The sequence below is a fragment of the Mugil cephalus genome, chromosome 2 (genome assembly GCF_022458985.1).
Source record: "Mugil cephalus isolate CIBA_MC_2020 chromosome 2, CIBA_Mcephalus_1.1, whole genome shotgun sequence".
NCBI classification, from domain to species: domain Eukaryota; kingdom Metazoa; phylum Chordata; class Actinopteri; order Mugiliformes; family Mugilidae; genus Mugil; species Mugil cephalus.
In genome coordinates this window covers 1510883-1530406 of record NC_061771.1, presented here as the reverse complement: position 1 = coordinate 1530406, position 19524 = coordinate 1510883, and the positions used below count along the sequence as shown (strand labels likewise).

Genomic DNA, 19524 nt, shown 5'->3' with positions numbered 1-19524 from the left:
CTTCAACACAGTTCAGATTTTTCATGCAGCCCCCTGTAGAAATGAATCGCCCAGCCCTGGCCTTGACAGTGCTCGCCTATGTGCCCTCTGCCCTGCCCATACGCACCGTGCAGGCTAGCTAGCTAACAACAACCCTTACCATGGCGAAACGAACAGGCAGCGACACATCCACTCACCAAGCTAAAGTAAAAAAGAAATGCGGTTCTTTTAAGATGGAATGGCTGTCGGAGAATGTGCAAATAGAAGAACAAGCAGTGAAACTGGGTGAGATTTTTTCTTTTTCGAGTGAGAAAGGTCTACTCTGTAAATGTTGCTCACAGTGGTCCTCGGTGTGCTCAGGGAGCTTGTGTGTATGCCCAGGCACATGAAAAATTAGAGGGAACATTGCTCATGACCTAGGCCCATCTAATTTTGCTTGAAAAAAAAGGCTTGCTAATTAAGATTAACACATGTGAAAATTGAACTGCCTCTGTGTCAGTTCAGATGCATAATTCAGTCTTGATAGTAGTTCTTTGAAATTCACTTTTTTTCTTTTTCAAATCAAATCAAATCAAAATCAAACTTTATTTATAGAGCACCTTCCATGCATGGACATGCAACACAAAGTGCTTTACACTCAAAAAAACAAAAAACAAATACAAGTACATTAATCAAAAACAATTACCCCCACCCTCTACTGCGCGCGCGCATACACACACACACACACACACACACACACACACACATGCTCACAATACTGACAATAGGGAGACATGGGATGACACTGAGGATTGAGGAAGTGCTATCTTTGAGGCAATCCACTCTGGGAGGAGTCACAAGCTGAGCCACAGGGGCACCAGCACCCAGGCACCCCGACCCTGACAGACGAAAGCCAGCCGGACCGAAGGGACCCAGGGACAGTGCCCCCAGCAGCAGCTCGGACACCGCTGCCAGCGTGGAGGACACCCCTAAGGAGAAATGTTCATGGGTTCAATATTTCATTGTCAGATTTGTTGTGTCCCTCTCAAAGTTGAGATTAAAACATATGAATCCGTACATCATGTCTGTTGGCCTTCAATTAGTAAACCTAACCCACCTTTCAGTGTTAGCTAGAGTTAATAATAAATCCTGTTTAGTTTCTAGTTTCTATGCAGTGTTGGCATCACAATAATTAATGGTGAAAACTATACAAATACATTAATACAGAACACACAAAAAGTGTTTTTCTATTTATATCAGGACAGGCATACTTCATATCAAGTCAAATTAATATGTAATGCATCATCAGTTTCAGCCTGGATAACGTTATGGATTAGACCAAATTGTGACAGAAATTACGTTAAATTAATCATTATTTGGGGAATTCTTGTTCCATGTCAATGCTAATGCTAACTGACACAACATTAGTTTGTGTGTTTCAGGGGTGTCCAAGCAGAGGTTCATTTACTTCTTTACCGTCCACAGTGGTTCCACTTACTTCTTTATCTTTGTTGGAGAGGAGAGGCTTCACATTATAAAGACAGTCCAGACTTCGTCCCCTCTGTGACCTCCTTTAGTCAAATTATCCATCCAGTGAGTGAGAGAGTAGGGGTCAGTGAATATAGTCCCATCAGACAGAATCAACTTTTTAAAATAACACAACCTCGGGAGTGAGTGTATTAGTATATTCCCTAAAATATGCATTTTCCTTGTCCATTCTTGCCAAAACACCGGCGTTTACAGGCTATAGACCCCTTCACAGCTTGTAAACAATGTAATGTTTTTTGAGGGGCGGGGCTTAACTGGAGGCAAAAGATCTCAAACACTATAGAAGAGAGTAGCAAATGTGGCCACACCCCCATTTGGGTGAAAACAAACCACTGGCGGTAAATACAAATCCCCTGTAATCAATGTTTATTTTGTGTTGCTAGCATTTTTTGGCTGGAAAGCAAGTGAAATGGCGTTAGTCAGGCAAACACATATATAATGTTGTTGCATAGCAGCGACCGGTGACGTTGTATAGAAAAACTTGTCATACCCAGACTCTTACTTTTACTCTTACATCATTGAATCGCTCGGTAATGTGTGACATTTGCCATCAATTCATAATTATTCCATAATGTTTAATTAATGAATTATGACATAAATACAGCATGAAGATTAGCCAACGTTAACCCTTTCATTAATAAAACGCTTTTCAGTAACATTACTCTGTGCTGTCGTTACTGTCGTTTCAGTTCAACATCAACATTCATCATTCATTTTAAAATTCTAACTAACAACTCTAACGACTGACATTAGCTAGCTTTAGCATGATCATGATTAAGCGTTTTCCACACAGGTACACACAGCGTACACATTGACTATCAGGGTCCCACGGCTTTCCATCTTTGTCCACCTGTTTTATGGCTTGAAGTCAAACATTTATTCGATTTTGTCCCTCTCTCCTGAGGAAAGCAGGGAAAATCTCAGTTTTATCTTTTAAGTTGTTGGAAGAACAATACATAGCTCAGCAACTTCTTATTAACGGGGCGTGGCCTTACCAGTGATGTAAAGGTTACTCTCTTCCATAGAAGAGAGTAGCAAATTAGGCCACACCCCCAAACCACTGATGGTAAAAATGACTCCCCCTGTAGTCAGTGTTTATTTTGTGTTGCTAGCATTTGTAGGCCGGAAATCAAGTGAAACGTTAGTCAGGCAGACACATGTCTGTAAATGTCGTTACATAGAAAAACCATAACAATAAATAGGGCCCATATGTCATAGCCTACCGACCGAAAAATGGGTGAACAACCCAACTCAGTGGCTGGAGATGTCATACCTGGACATTTACTCTTACTTTACTGAATTGCCGAGCATGAAGCTTAGCATTAACCCTTTCATTAAAAAAACAAAAATAAAAAATCACTTTACTGTAACGTTACTCTGTGCTCTGTCGTGACCTACTGTCATTTCAGTTCAGCATCAACATTCCTTACTCTAACTTTTTAAGATGAGTTTTGAATTTTTAACATTATAACTAACAACTCTGATGACTGACACTGGCTAACATTAGCATCATCAGGGGTTTGCCACACATGTACAGTATTTGATATACAGTACTCTACAAAAATTTTAGTCAGGTGTGGAAAAAATGCTGCGGTTGACTAAAAAATCTTGTGCAGCAGACAGGCTCAGAAGTGGCAGAAACAAGTGGGACCCAGGTACATCCATCCATCCACTGTCTGGAGAAGTCTGGCCAGATGTGGTCTCAGTTGCAGCCAAAAATCCATCCCTCTAACATGGAAACAAGGCCAAGAGACTCAACTATTCATGAAATATAGGGACAGATGCAGAAAAATGGCAGCAGGTACTCTTGACCAATGACTCCAAATTTTGAAATATTTGATTGTAGCAGAAGGAGAGTAATACAATGATGAGTGTCTGCAGGCAACAGTGAAGCATGGTGGAGGATCCTTGAGGTTGGACATGGAGGTTTGAGGCTGCATTTTTTCAAATGGATTGGATTAATGGTGTCCTCAATACAATCATGCAATGATTGGAAAATACAATCATGCAATACAATCAGGGAGGCGTATGACTGGCCCCAAACTTACAGCCAAGGTCATCAGAGTAAAGATGAACAAGAAATCCTGGAAATGATGGCATGACCTCCTCAGAGCCCTGATCTCAACATCATCGAGTGTATCTGGGATTACATGAAGAGACACAAGGATCTGAGGAAGCATCAATAATAATACAAATTGTCTCAAGACGCTTTCCAAAAACCTGAGCCTGAGACCTCCAGAGCTATGGCATATATAGAAGAATCATTGTTTACATAGGCAAACTGGAATCTGTTGTTGTATATTGATGTGCTGGAGAAAGAAGTGACCACGTCTTCTCTTGCATTCAAAAGGTTTATTACAAGAAAGAACAGTGTCAAACCTTTGCCGAACCTGACAGATCCAAAACCATGGCTCTCTCAGCCATAACCCTAACCCTTCTAGCCAAATGTCGAATCCCCTCTCTCATTCAGCTCCTACAGTCTTCTTATATATGTTTCTCAACTTGTCGCTGACAACGGGTAAATGACCTTCCAACCTTTAAACTTTGTACACATCCCAAAAACAGAAAAGAACCTCTAAGAGAAAAATGTCTGACAGATTGGATTGATGTGCTGTCTGCTCCCAGATTTTTTAAATAGAAAATTACAATAGAAGAGTTATTCATAGGAATATAGTAATATAACAGAACAATAAGATAATTAAATGTGGTCTTTTAAATGTCAGATCTCTCTTGTCTAAGTCTCTTTTAGTGACTGATCTGATAACTCATCATCAGATTAATCTATTTAGTTTGACTGAAACATGGCTGCAGAATGATGAGTTTGTCAGTTTAAATGAGTCCACACCACCCAGTCAAAGTACCTATCCCATTCCTCAAGGCACAGGCCGAGGAGGAGGAATGGCAGCAAGCTTCCACTCTGATTTATGTATTAATCCTAGACCTAAGCAAAGCTTTAATTTGTTTGAAAGCCTCACTCTTAGTCTTGCTGATCTAGATCTATTTATCCTTATAATAAAAAATGAGGATTCATATGTATTTAGAGAAATTTAAATTTTAGGGGGAAAATATATACTATATAAAAATATCAAATCAACCAGAGATTCTGCGACCCCCCTACAGTACTTAGGCAGATCTCAAACAAGTTTTCCAAGACCCACCCGCACTTTACTTCTGATTGGCTAGTGGTGTTAGTTTTTTCTAAATGTTGATCTTTTTTTTTTTTTTTCGCGATCAAACACCACATGCCAGAGACCTGACACGGTGCCCCCTTGGTGGGGCGTGGACCCCAGGTTGGGAACCACTGCTTTAGCTGATAAAATCTTCCGTCTGTGAATGAACTTTGCCTGTATCTCACTGAAAAATATGCTGAACGTATGTCAACCTCAACTGAAGCTGCCCTTAGTCCCATAAAAGGTAACTTCAAATGCAAGAACGCTGTAATCAGCAAAATCTTCAAAGGTAAAAAGGAATTGTAATTTTGAATGCAACATTGACATAATATCTAACACATGTTTACAATGAGAACAAAAGAGAAAGAGAACACGAGTACGTTCACTTAATGTGTAACCAGAGTAAATGCCGTTTAACACATGCTGGTTCCTGCTTGTGCTGTCAGTCAGCTTGATACCACTGATTTTCATGTTATGTGTGACATTTCAGTTATATGCTCAGCTGATTTCAGCTTAACTATAAATTTTTTTTTCTCTTCTCAGATCCCCCACAACATGTGTTTTTCTGCGCTTCTCAAAGTGGTGTTGTATCTCATCAGTGTTTTCATCTTTGTAAGTTGTTTTATGAGAACACTATAATATATCATAGGCTTGGTGGAAGACACATGGAGATACAGTATAGTCACACATGCACGCTAATCCATTTCCGTAATCAATTTCCACTAAAAGGTCAACCTGAACACTATACAGTGGGCCTTTAACAGTCATAATTTTGAGAGCATGAAGAAAATGTAAGATCTCCTGATTAACATACAAACATAGGACAATTAAACAACATAACAGTGTGACCACTTAAAAATGCAAATTTCCAGAGTGTTCCGTCTTCATCCTTATGCTTTTTAATCTAAACATATTCAGAACAGCTCACAGTAAAATTGTTAGTTATTTGTAATATTACAAATGTCAATGAATTGCTTCATGAAATCAGTCTACTAACCAAACACAAGTTACCTGCACAACAAAATGCAGCTGGTTCCATTCATGTCTTGCATGTCTACACTTGTTTTATTCAGCATTCTTCCAGGTTCAAATGTCCTTTCATTATCCTTCTACTTTATTTCTGTCTCTCCATTCTTTCCTAAACATGCAGTTTTTAGGAGTAACCATTCTGGGTATTGGAGCGACTGTGATAGTGGATAGCAGCCCTCTGTTGGGTGTACTAAAGAACATGGAGAATTATTCTCAGTTATTGCAGCTGGTCAACATCAGCTACATGCTCATTGCAGTGGGTCCTGTACTACTGGTCACGAGCTTCCTGGGCTGCTATGCAGAATTCAAGGAGAGCAGGATTATTCTTCTGATGGTAAGCTATTTTTGATAAGGTGAAAGAGAAGAGAAAATGGATTGAAATAATAAATGGTAACCCATTTAGAATTATTGTTGTTTCTATTGGGTAATTAAAGAAATATTATTGCCTCAAGTTGTTCTGGTTGTTCAGCTTGAGATGATGGCATTGAATCTGAATCTGGAGAGAAGCGAGAACTCTACTGAGCCATTTTGGACAGAAATAGAGAACAGCTGAAATATTTAAAGCTTAATTCACTATGTAGCTTTAGTTTTGATCTATGGTATGTTTACTTTCTAACATAACACCTGATTTTGTGGAAATGCTATGATATGCTGCTACCAGTTAAATGTTATACTGAAAATTTAAGTGTAATTTCTGATTTTCTTTCAGTACTTCTTAATTTTGCTGATTGTCTTCCTCGTTAAGTTTGCAGGAGCCACAGTGCTGTTTGTCCACCGGGATTCAGTAAGTGCCTCTAACGAGGATAACGGGATAAGGGATTGTCTCCACAACAGAGTGAAGTATCATTGTGTGTTACTGTTTCTGTGCCCTTTTTGTGCTGAGCAGATTCTCAGTAGTCGAGGGGATGAAGTTTTGAAGAACTTTCGTCTGGGGTACGGAGACGATGAAAGTCTGACCTCTCTGTGGAACAACACCATGGTAGAGGTACTTTATTAACTAATTCATTTGGTAAACAGCAATGAAACATTTACATTGTATCATATATCAGTACAGATAAAAAAAAGGTTTTGGGATTAATACTTTGTGATTTCCTTTAAGCTAAATTGCTTTGATGGGTCCCCTTTTGATGTTGCTCATGGAGGAAATGTTTATCCACCCATGTGCTGCAATTCAAGATTCACTGGTGTTTCGGTACAAATCCAGCTTATTTTTGGTTTAACTGAATGCATGTTCACAAAATAACCATCAAACGTGATAAACATAGGGCAACAGTCCTTGGTGCCCTCAGTTAATTCCTGTTACATCACTTCTAGGATATTGATGGCTGCTATGACAAGGTTCTGCAGGAGATCGAGAAAGGGGCTGTGCTCACTGCAGCTATGGCTCTACTAACTGGTGCTGTGGAGGTACTGAGTGAAACAGCATTTTCTCAGCCACAGACATTGACGAGTTCTCTGAACTTTTTCCATGCAATTGCTGTATTAAACCTGTCAGTCATTTTAAACATTGTCTTCATATGTTATCTATCTTTATGATCATATATGTATCTAGTACGTAGTACACATAGAGTATGTATCAGTGATATTAGACATAACATCTAAATTATGTCTGTACATCAATTTAGACAAGTATCTTGAAATATCATCATTAATCTTTATTATTTTTTACGTAACGGTCACATTGGCTTTTGATGTTGGTGACAAAAAAAAAAAAAAAACAGTATAACCAGTTCTTCCTAGTTTCTTCCATGGTCTCTTTCAGCTTAGACATTTGTGCCATTATGTTTTTCCACTAATCCTGCAAACTGTGGTTGATAAGCACAATGGTTTTCTAGTTCTATAATCAGAGTCTAGGATATGGAAGTGATTACATTGTTAACAAAATGAGTCCCATAGTCACTGTAGATTCTTTCATGAATGCTATATCTTGGAATTATCTCTTTTACTAATGCTTTAGCAGCTGTCATGGCATCTGCATTTGAGCAGGGGAATACTTCTACGCACTCGTTCATATATGATGAAAAGGGAATTGTGGCTTTGGAAACTGTTCTCTCTTAGGTCTCATATTACCTTGTGGATTATGTTTCACACATATAGTGCAGGTAGCACAAAAGTTCATTAGAATAGTTTGAGAATCCATATGCAGTAAACACTTATTTATCATAGCTAACATCCCTTCTGTTGAGACATAACAAGGTCCATGACTCACTAGCGTAGGATACTTAAATTAACTGTTTGGGAGGATTGGTTTGCCTTCAGGTCAGGTGCATAGTTCTGTATCTACTTGTAATTGTGCTCTGTTGTTTTTCCATTTGTTCTTTTCTGAAAATGGGGCTGAACTCTGCTTGTCTTTTAAAACTTGATGCTCTATCTATGGTGTCTGTGGTTTAGATACTAGTAGGTCTGCTTTTAACACTTCTGTTGGAGTTGCCACTGCATGGCCTATAACATTTGTCCCATCTGAATTCTCTCGGCTAGAACCATCTACAAACATAATCTGCTACATCAAATGATGTGTCAGATAGGTCTGCTCTTGGCAGTATGCTCTCTGTTATGTCTGACGGGCAGTCATGAGGTGTTCCATCATCTGGTATTGATCACAATGCTGATAGGTTCAGCATTGTACATCTCTCAATAGTCAAACGTGGTTGTGAAAGCAACAGTCATGCATGACAGATGTCTGGATGGAGTCAAATAAGAGATCTTATTCTGTAACAAAATTACTGCCACTGCATCGGGTACTTGTGTCAGCAGTTAGAATAGCACAACTGATCATAGCACAACATCGATGTTGCCACTCCTGCTTGCAGGGCAGGGCAATTGCTACAGCTTTGTGTTTTGTAGAATAGTAAGCAATAGATCTCTATTTTCTACCATGGGTGTGAGTCAACACTGAGGTCGTATACTGTAGCTGTCTTTACAGTCTACAGTCTGGATAAACTCTTTTGAATAGTCTGGTAGTCTGGAGCTAGAATAATGGCATTATTTGAAATCCAGCTTCTGCAGAGATGCATTATGCCTATAAAAATGACATACAGCAGGTAAAATAAGTATTGAACACATCACAGTTTTTCATAGTAAACATATTTCTAAAGGTGCTATTCAGTGGTGTCGTTTGGGTATGACTTTGGTGGAAAATGCATGGAACGGAGTATGCTACTGGCACTTCTAGATTTTAACCTCTGGTGTACCGGGACTTTTATGGTGTATCGGGACGTATTCTGTCCTGTTCTCATTTTCTCTGGCCGATTTGTGATGGTGGCGGCTCGTCCACACTGAACGCCGCTGCTGCTCCTCTGTTCTCTGCTGCTCCTCTGTCTCTCACTGAATGGTGGGGCTGTCCTGCACTTATCGCGCTGCATGCTCTCTCCATACATCCATGGCTCTCACACATGTACATACGGTGTGCACGCCTCGTCAAACTGTGCTGCAGACGAGAGACGTGCATGTGGAGGGACTAAAACCTTTGTGAGTTATAAAGTCATAGATGACTTAAACAGGCTTAAATATTAGTCATATTTCAGAAATACGCCCATGCTTGTTTGGTTAACACTATTTGTCAATCAGAGCACAATGAAATGAATGAATGAGAAACACTGTGAATCTGTTGCAGTCAGCTTTCTCAGAACAAGCTAATGACAGCTGTCTGCGGATCCTGTTCATCTTGCCACAAATCACAAAAACTCCTAGTTGAGTCTAACCAGCCCCAAACCCCAAACAAGAGGCAGGATGGTTTTCTGATCACTGATAGATTTCAGCTAGAGTCTTGGCTTTCCATGCCTTTTTCACCTCCCTTTCTGTGTGTGTTCAATACTTTTTCCCTCTGTTATTTTATTATTATTATTATTATTGTTGCTATTAATATATTATTACATATATTTTATGAACTTATTTGTTTTGGTTTCTTTCTATGTATGGATTACTTGGGTTGTTACCAACACCTGATGAAAATTTCATGTCAATAGCACCTTTAGAAGTATGTTTACCATGACAAATTGTGATGTGTTCAATACTTAATTTGGGGAGCGTACCTATGTTCCCCGGGTCCCTAACCGTGTCCATAACCCTGACCCTTTCCCCGGTCATATACAAAGTGGAGAACATAGGACCCGGGGAACATAAGGATGATCCCCTTATTTTACCCGCTGTGAAGTTTTGGAGCTTGTAAGATGGTAGTTTTCTAAGATTCATCTAGATATTTTCCTTCCTGAGACAGATTGTGTCCTAAGTATTTTAGAGTTGTCTGCCACACTTTTTGTGTGATACTACGGCAATGTTAAAAAATTCACAATGTACTCTCCCATTTGTAGATTTAACAGGTAATATTGTCAGAGGGTTTCAGCATAGGTAGTTCATTAGGATGGATTACTCTTTTTGATGCTACGGTGTCGCAAAGGAAAGATACTTCCTGGCCCAGGATTGTCAGGGTTATGTTGGGTCTCATGTCACACTGTAGTATTGCTTCAACGTGTTGCAAAAGTAGAATTTCCTCAATGTTTTTATCTTGTTTTTTCTCACCTCTCTTTCTCCTGTGTTGTCCTTCCTTCCTCTTTTTTTGCCTCACATAGCCAATTTCTAGCCTATGAGGGACCATGTTTCTATCTTTTCTTTTCAGACTTCCTACACACATTCTCTATCGTAGATTGTGGTACACTTAACTTTCCTGCAAACGCATATTTCTTTTTACATTTGCTTCAGTTACATTCTTGTCATCTCTCTGTCTTCCTGTTCCTCATCTTCTTATTCTGTTTTGAACTTATTTTATTTCGTCTTAACTGGTTAGGTTTCCATTGTCGGAGAGTTTGTTGTCACTGTTAAGTTGCCTGTCTCCATGTCCTTCACCAAAAGACACAAGACAACTAACCTATACTTTTTTTTAATCTATTTTTATTTCTTTCATTGTTGGTTGTTAGTTTGTTTTCTATTTTTATTTTATTCAATTTTTATTTATAGGCCTTTTCCCTCTTATCTTTAACATTCGGATGTAGTTATTCATTCAAATATTTTACTTAAATTGTCCTACCTGAGAGTCCAGTTAGTTCACTATGTTCTCTTTAGGATCCCGTCACCCTTCCTCCTCGGGGTACTGGCCTCTGGCCAATTTATTTGGAGGTCTTTCTGTAGGAGTCCCAGACTCTGGACGTGCGTGGTGTCAGTCCCCAAAATCAACTTTCCAACGGAAATTCTTTTATCAAGTTTTGAAAGTTTTGCTTGAAGCAGTGACTCTATACATGCATTATAGCAAATACAAAATCGACTGACAGGTCAGGTCAGGTTACATTCACTCATATACAGTAGATCCTGCCTTAGATAGATAGTTAGAATAACAGAAGATATAACAAAGGCGTTAGGCTAATTGGTGACTCTAAATTGACCCTAGGTATGAGTGGGAATGGTAGTTTGTCTCTGTGTTAGCCCTGCGTTAGGCTGGTGACCCGTCCGGGAGTGAGGATAAGTGGTAGTAGAAGATGAGATGAGATGTGGAAGTAGATCAGTTATTACAAAGCATGTGACTTTTTCCAGAAAAATCTATTAAATCTATTGTATTTAAATTGTCCTGCCTCTAATCTGGCTGTATGTTTATCTGTAATCAGCTCCATTTGCTGTGTTTTGATGAAATATTGACAAACTATTGTCTTTACAGATTGTCGCCATGGTGGTTTCGATGACTTTCTACTGCAAGGGTCGCAATGTATTTAGGAGGTAGTGATAACAGTCACAGCCATTTCCTATGAATAAAGTATTTTAAGAAAATTATTTTTATTTTGATTTAAAAAGCACACGAAAAAGAGGGAATCTATTGTGTTCTTTGTTTCGAAACGTTCAGTGTACAAATTCAGATTGTGGTTTCTTTATGTCTGAAGAAGAGCTGTTGTTTCACATTTAATCAGTAATGTGAAACAATGCACAGTGAAGAAGAACTTCTGTCAGTGGCGTAGGGTTTGTCACATTTACTGCCATTAAGTGATAAAATGTTTTTTTTTTTTTTTTTGGTTGATATATTTTATGTTTGGTCAATTTAGAAAACATTCAGTGTGCAAATGTTTATTCACTATTAAAAGTAGAAGTATGTTACGAAGGGTTGAAAAACCAGATAAAAGAATTAAAATACCAAATAAATAATGAATTGGAAAGGAAACTGACATTCACCAAGCAAAGCTTCTATGATTCAGGCTCAAAAGCAACAAAAAAGTCTGACACTACATAAAAAACACTCATGCAATCAAATCAGTTTTATTGCTAATCTTTGACATATCCAAGACTCTAATAATCACCAAAGCCCCGTCATCTTACTGTTTACTTTATGGAAAATAACTTTTTTTGTCTTTTTTTTGTAAAAAAAAATTAAAACGTCGTATTTTCAGACTGGCAGGCATTTAAAGGGTTAAAATCCTGAAAACTCTCGAAATCTTGGTAGTTTTGAGCAGGTCTGAAGTTGTTTTTTTAGTTTCATGAAAAGAGCCCGACCGATTTATCGGCGGGCCGATGTTATCGGCCCATATTAGGCATTTTCCAAACTATCGCATTTATAATGGCCGATCAATGAATATCTTAAAAAACGGACGAAACATCCTTCAATCATGTTATGAGTGTTGCCGTTGCATACTTTGTCCACCAGAGGGCTCTAACGCCACAAACCCTACAATCAGCTGATCCAGTCAGAGTCGGGTAGAGCGAAAGCGTCATCATGACTGAGATCATCGGTGAGTTGACAACTGTGACGAAACTTACATTGCTTGAATAATAATTAAAAGACATCATCATCAGTTCTTTAAACTCAAATAAGCATGACAGAATTTATGACTACCATGTCCAGTTTTGCTGCTGTTACGTGTAAGCTGAGAGTGAAACTTATTTAGCTAGTACGTTCGTTGTTACAAAAGAGTTGACTGACTGTGGTTTAACTCCTGACAATGTAACTTAAGATATATTTCTTTAATAGCGTGACAGTTATAGTAGTGAGACGTACCATCTCTCCCCGTCCCGTTATTTGGGAAAAAACATGTTTTACAATCATTTGCAGCAGCTTATGACGTTATCCATTGCTAAATTATAGCTTAGCCAACCACAAAGCTAGCTGATGCCATGACTATCAGTGGAAGACCGCTACCATTATTGAGCTTGGAAACCACAACGAACTTATTCTGCCTAAACAAAGTCATGATTACTGTATGTATAACTAGCATATCTGTAGTTACAGGTAGGCATGAAAGGAGTGAACATTTAGACAGAGAAAAAGTGTCAAACAGCTTGTGCATAAAAGTTAGCTTTCCTTTTACACTTGTGTGAAATCCAATGACGCAAGTGTGCGTTGCTGACTGTCGTTCAGCCGCAGCATTAACGAGTCACATAATGGATTTAGTACATCACTAAGTAATAGATTTTAGCAAATGATGATTGAAAATGGTGTGTTGTAGCTTGATGGATAGAATTAAAAGGGTGCAGGTAAAGGGATAAGCAAGTTGACATTGTAATTATAAGGTAGCTTAATAGGGACTAACTATTATACACACGAAAAAAGCAGTAGGAGTGATCGTTGTCTTGTTTAATAATAATACAAATGATGATAATTGTTGTGACTATCAGTTTATCTTAAAATAATGGCTGAATCTCAACCATCACTGGCCTCCCTTTATTAATATCCACTGCCAGCTCATCTGCTGGGGTCAGCTCCTGGCTGGGTGGACCATCCCCTGTGTCAGTTTTATGTGCTTTTTTCTTGACTGTTAAAATCATCCAGAAATACATTGTCAGCAGAATATTCTAGTGCTTGGTTTTCACCTGCTGCCCAGTCTGTTCTTTAAGAAAAATGATGAATGAAACAGAACACAATGTGGGAGATTCAATAGAAGAGTAGATCATTTCTTTTAACTTAATTTCTTTTAACTTAATTATACCCTATATAACATGAATAACATGTACGTCAATGTGCCATATTAAACCTAAAACACTTTAATGGACTAATCAGCTCCACATTCTTTAACTGTAAATATGACCGTTCCAGTGGGGAACAGTTTATCAGTTGTACATGTTCGGGCTACTTACGCATGAAACCGGTCCACTATTGTCTGTCATATACCATATACCATAATTCTTCATATTGTCCAACAAGCTGCTCTTGGTCAGCGACGGTGAAGTATGATGCGCATCCGTGTTCCATTTTCCTATCGGTGATTCCGTGATCGATCTCGTGGTCTTCTTAAGAGTAGCGTGAACATGCACTTATCCTTTTTTTTTTTTTTTTCTCATTTGTCTGCATTTGTCTGCATAGTTGAACACCACAGGGTGTCAACATTATATGAGGTTGATGCAGTTATATTCTTGCAGCTGAAAGCTTTATTACTTCAGTGCGTGAGTGTGACCATCACCACCCCTCCCTGAGAACTGTCCTGTTGATCTTTATTGAGTGTAGCGACCTTGTGTGGCAGGGAGGGCAGTGCTACACCTCAGTGAATAGAGGGGGAGAACAAAGGACAGAAAAGATGTAGAAGGATGGACAGTGGAGGAGATGCAGGTGGTGCTAGTAGGAACTAGTGGTGTGTAGGGTTCTGTGCTTCCCAAGTCACCTCACTCAAGTATGACTGGGTACAGTAATCTCTGGAGAGATGAGAGAGTCCAGGGGGGTAAGGGTGTCCCAATGGAAGGAGAGACGTCTGCCATAGGGCAGGTAGTGATAGAGTGAAAACAATAATCCAGCCCTTAATAGCCGGGACTCATCAATTCTTCTTGATGTGATCCAGCATGGGCTGGCAGGTGACAACACACATGCATGTGGGCATTCCCTAAATATGAGTGAGACCATTACCAGGGCCTAGAGTCAGGTCAGAAGCCCCAGCGCCCGAGAACCTCCACCCAAGTGTGGGGCGCATGGGTGACAGGACCAGAGAACCACCGTAGCCACGGGGCATGCCTCACCCCAGCGCAGATGGCGAGCGACGACCAACACCCCCAGACCGACCAAGCGAGCACAAGTCGGTGCAGGCCAGAGCAGCCCCCCATACCCCCCACACCCTCCAGCCACCGCAGCCCGTCCACCCACCCGTTAACCCGTTAACACCCCCCCCAAAGACCCCACCCCCCGCCCGCAGGGCAGCCATGGACACCTCTCCAGCCGAGAGGACTCCCCCAGGAGCCCAGCAAAGCCCCTGCAGACAGGCACCGGCCCAGTGCCCAACCAGGGACGGGCCATCCGAGCAGGGGGGCCAAGGAGCCGGCCCCATGCCCCTGGCGCACCCAGGCCAGGGAGACCACAGGAAGAGGGAACCCCCACCCGCCAGGGAGAGACCCCAGCCCCCCATCGAAGGGAGAGGGGAAGCACCAAGCCACCACCCGAACCAGTCAATACCGGAACAACCGGGTACCCAAGGGAGCCGCCACGAACTCGTCGCCACGCAGCACCGGGAGACAAAGCCAGGCCAAGAGGACACCAGAGAACCTAGGTAGGTACCCCTACCAACCGCCGTGGGGCCACAGACCGCCAGCCCAAGATGCCCCTGCTAGCGGAGGACCAGGCCCCCCAAGCCGTGCCAAGGGATAATGAAAAGTGACAGTGTCCCTATTACATGCACTTATCCTAACAATCCACACCTGGCTTGATGCTTGATTAAGCCACATCTTTTTATCCTGGCTCAGCAATCGTGCAACCGATTAATCCAAGAATGCAACAACAAGGTTTGGTCAAGCTGGGCTTGCTCACATATCCTGGATGTCTTTATCCGACTTTTGTGCAACACCCCCCAGTTCCGGTTCAGTATAATTTCAAAATAAAAGTCTGTGTCTATGACAGCGGTACTAAACATTACAATAATAATAATATGATCATTGATTTTTTTTTAATTATTACTGTCAATAATAATAATGATAATAATAATAATAGTAGTAGTAATAGTTGTGGCTGTAGCAGCAATAATTTTGTATGTCTCACCTGCCTTGTTTACTTTATATTTTGACAGATGGCAAGTGGTGGACAAAGTCAAGTATGGGAGTATTTCACAAAAGGCTCATCAGGTGCGGTCACATGCAACATCTGTAAAGCCTCTGTGAGCCAGGGATTTGGCAGCCTCAAATTTAAAAATACATCCAACTTGTGAGCACATCTTAAATCAAAACACAAAGACATCTACGAGAATGTCAGGCCGGGACTCGAAGCAGAACTCAGGACTCAGTATGCAGAGATGACAAAGGGGGTTTAATAGGAATGTTCAGAGATCCCTCACAGAGGGACAAACAAAAGGCCACAAAAATTCCTGGACGTAATTCAAATCAGTGAAAACAAAAAACTCTCCAAAAGGAGGAAATAAAAATCGAATAAACAAATCACTAAATAATCACAAAACACTCCGAATGGAGGAAACCTCAGAACTGAGGAAATAACTAAGAAAAGACTAGACAAACAAAAACTTTCTCTCCGAGAGGAAACACAGGCTTACTTGGAAATTCTTCAGTTGAAAACATGAAGCAAGGCACGAGAACAAGTTGACGACGACAACACTCTGGCACAAGACAAGGGGAACACAGACTACTTAAACACATGGAGGGAAATAGGGAACAGGTGGACACAATCAGGAATCAGGGAAGACAATCAGACTTGTGACACATGAGGAAGGGCAAGTGACCTGAAACGAGAGGAGCGTTACTTTTCAAAATAAAACAGGAAATGACAGGACAAAACAACCCCAAGACAAGACGCCCTCACCACGGTGTGACAGAACCCCCCCTCTTAGGACCGGCTACCAGACGGTCCAGGCTGTTCAGGATGGTCGCGGTTGAAGTCAGCAATAAGGGTACGGTCCACAATGAACCGTGATGGGATCCACTGTCTCTCCTCTGGACCGTACCCCTCCCAATCCACCAGGTACTGTCTGCCCCGGCCCCTGTTGCGTACAGCCAGCAGCCGTTTAACCTTGTAGACCGGACCCCCGTCTATCATCTCAGGAGGAGGAGGGGGCGAACCAAGGGACTCTCCTTGGCCGGCTTGACCTGACTGACATGGAAGGTGGGGTGAACACGGAGGGAGCGAGGTAGGCGGAGCCGGACAGCCGCAGGACCGATGACCTTAGTAATGGGGAAGGGACCCACAAAACGCGGTGCCAGTTTCTTGGAGGGGACCTTGAGGTGAAGATTCTTGGTGGAAAGCCAAACCCTTTGACCTGGCTGGTATGCAGGTGCGGGTCGCCTCTTGCGGTCCGCCGCTTTCTTGGTCCGGTCCCCTTGGCGGATAAGCACTTGCCGTGCAGCGGCCCAGATGCGTCGGCAGCGGCGGATCATGGCGTGGACGGACGGGACCGTGACTTCAGGCTCCTGGGCAGCGAACACAGGAGGTTCATAACCATAAACACACTTGAAGGGCGAAAACCCTGTGGCAGACGTAGGCAGGGAGTTGTGGGCGTACTCGACCCAGACCAGATGTTTGCTCCATGTCGAGGAGTTCTGGGACACTAGACAACGGAGGCCGGTTTCCAACTGCTGGTTAAGGCGTTCGGTCTGGCCATTAGCCTCCGGGTGGTAGCCCGAGGTCAGACTGGCTTTAGCGCCGATGAGCCGGCAAAATTCCCTCCAGAACCGTGACACGAACTGGGGCCCCCGGTCTGAGACGATGTCCTTGGGAAATCCGTGAATCTTGAAAACATGGTCAATCATAATTTCAGCTGTTTCCTTGGCTGAAGGCAGTTTAGGCAGGGCAATAAATCTGACCATTTTAGAGAATCTATCCACCACAGTGAGAACTGTGGTGTTACCTTGAGAGACCGGGAGCCCCGTGACGAAATCCATCGATATATTGGCCCATGGTCTGGAGGGGATAGGCAGTGGTTGCAGAAGTCCCATACGTGATCCGGAGGACACCTTGTTCCTCGCACAGACCGAACAAGCCTCGACGTACTCCCGGACCTCCGATTCCATGGATGGCCACCAGAACCTCCGAGAGATGGCGAACACCGTCCGCCGAACTCCCGGATGACAGGAAAGCAGCGAGGAATGGGCCCAATGAATCACCTGTGGGCGCAAATCGACAGGGACAAACAATCGATTCTCGGGGCACCCACTAGGTGGCGGAGCCTCACCATTGGCTTGCTTAACCTCATTTTCTATCTGCCAAGTCACCGCTCCAACCACACAGGTCAGTGGAAGGATAGGCTCTGGTTCTTTGGCTACAGGCTCAGGGTCGTATAGACGTGACAGGGCGTCAGGCTTGACGTTTCGGGACCCCGGCCTGTAAGAAAGAGAAAAAGAAAAGCGGTTAAAGAACAGCGCCCACCTGGCCTGGCGAGAATTGAGTCTCTTTGCCCTGCGTATATATTCCAGGTTCTTGTGGTCAGTCCAAACGATGAACGGGTGCTCAGCTCCCTCCAACCAGTGTCTCCACTCCTCCAACGCCACCTTAACTGCCAACAGCTCCCGATTGCCGACATCGTAATTCCGCTCTGCTCTGGACAGTCGTCGCGACAGGAAGGCGCAGGGATGCATCTTCCCATCCTGCTCAGACCGCTGTGAAAGGACGGCCCCTATACCTTCGTTGGAAGCATCCACCTCTACAACGAATTGCCGCTGAGTGTCCGGCATGATGAGGATGGGTGCCGTGGTGAAGCGGGACTTCAGCTTCTTGAAGGCAGCTCCTGCCTCTGGTGACCAGGAGAAATGAACCTTCGAAGAGGTGAGTGCGTGCAGAGGAGCCGCTATTGCGCTGAAGCCTCTGATGAACCGCCTGTAAAAGTTAGCAAAACCAAGGAATTGCTGAACTTTTTTGCGGCTATCAGGGGTGGGCCAATTGACCACAGCGCTGACTTTAGCCGGATCCATCTGCACCCTTCCAGAGGCTACGATAAAGCCCAGGAAGGAGACGGTATCGGCGTGAAACTCGCTCTTTTCAGCTTTGACGTAAAGTTTATGGTTTAATAGTCTCTGTAATACAGCTGCTACATGTTTTTTATGGGTGTCCAGGTCAGGTGAGTAGATGAGAATGTCGTCAAGGTAAACATACACAAAATGGTCAAGGAAGTCCCTAAGCACGTCATTAATCATGGCCTGGAACACAGCAGGAGCATTAGTGAGCCCGAACGGCATAACCAGATATTCATAATGACCGCTAGGGGTGTTGAACCCCGTCTTCCATTCATCCCCCTCCCTGATCCTGACCAGATGGTATGCATTTCGAAGGTCTAGTTTTGTAAATATTTTGGCCTGTTGTAATTGATCAAACACAGATGACATGAGGGGCAAGGGTAGCGGTTCTTGATAGTAATGTCATTGAGAGGGCTGTAGTCAATACATGGTCTTAAGGTCCCATCTTTCTTTTTTACAAAGAAAAAACCGGCTCCAGCAGGTGACGAAGATGGATGAATGAGTCCTGCCTTCAGAGATGACTCTATGTAGTCTTTCATGGCCTGCCGCTCGGGCCCTGACACAGAGTACAGCCGCCCCTTGGGAATGGTGGACCCGGGGATGAGGTCGATGGCGCAGTCATATGGTCGATGAGGTGGAAGTGATGTGGCCTTGATTTTATTAAAAACCTCCTTGAGGTGGTGGTAACAGGTGGGTATCGAAGTCAGATCGGGGTACTTGGAGTCTGTAACAGGGTGAGCGGAAACAGAATTTATGACAGTGGTAACCTTCTCCTGAATCTTGTCCTGCAGACACTCTTTCTCACAAAGCTCCCCCCATCCCAAGATCTTGCCCGTAGGCCAGTCTATATGGGGGTTGTGGCGCGTGAGCCATGGATGTCCCAATACCAGGGTGCGTGTTGGTGATTTAAACAAATAAAAGTTCATTAGTTCGCTGTGATTATCTATGGTAATGGCTATGGGTTCTGTGACGTGGGCTA

The 19524-nt window shown here is 42.5% G+C and overlaps 1 protein-coding gene across 1 annotated transcript; it reads left to right on the top strand.

The window, feature by feature from the left end:
* Positions 1-5217: 5217 nt before the first annotated feature.
* LOC125004382 (tetraspanin-1-like) lies at positions 5218-11848 on the top strand. Its single transcript, XM_047578943.1, has 7 exons — positions 5218-5288; positions 5827-6039; positions 6415-6489; positions 6592-6690; positions 6805-6897; positions 7020-7112; positions 11350-11848. The coding sequence occupies exons 1-7, from the start codon at positions 5232-5234 to the stop codon at positions 11410-11412; spliced, it is 693 nt and encodes a 230-aa protein (XP_047434899.1). The 5' UTR covers positions 5218-5231; the 3' UTR covers positions 11413-11848.
* The last annotated feature ends 7676 nt before the right edge of the window (positions 11849-19524 follow it).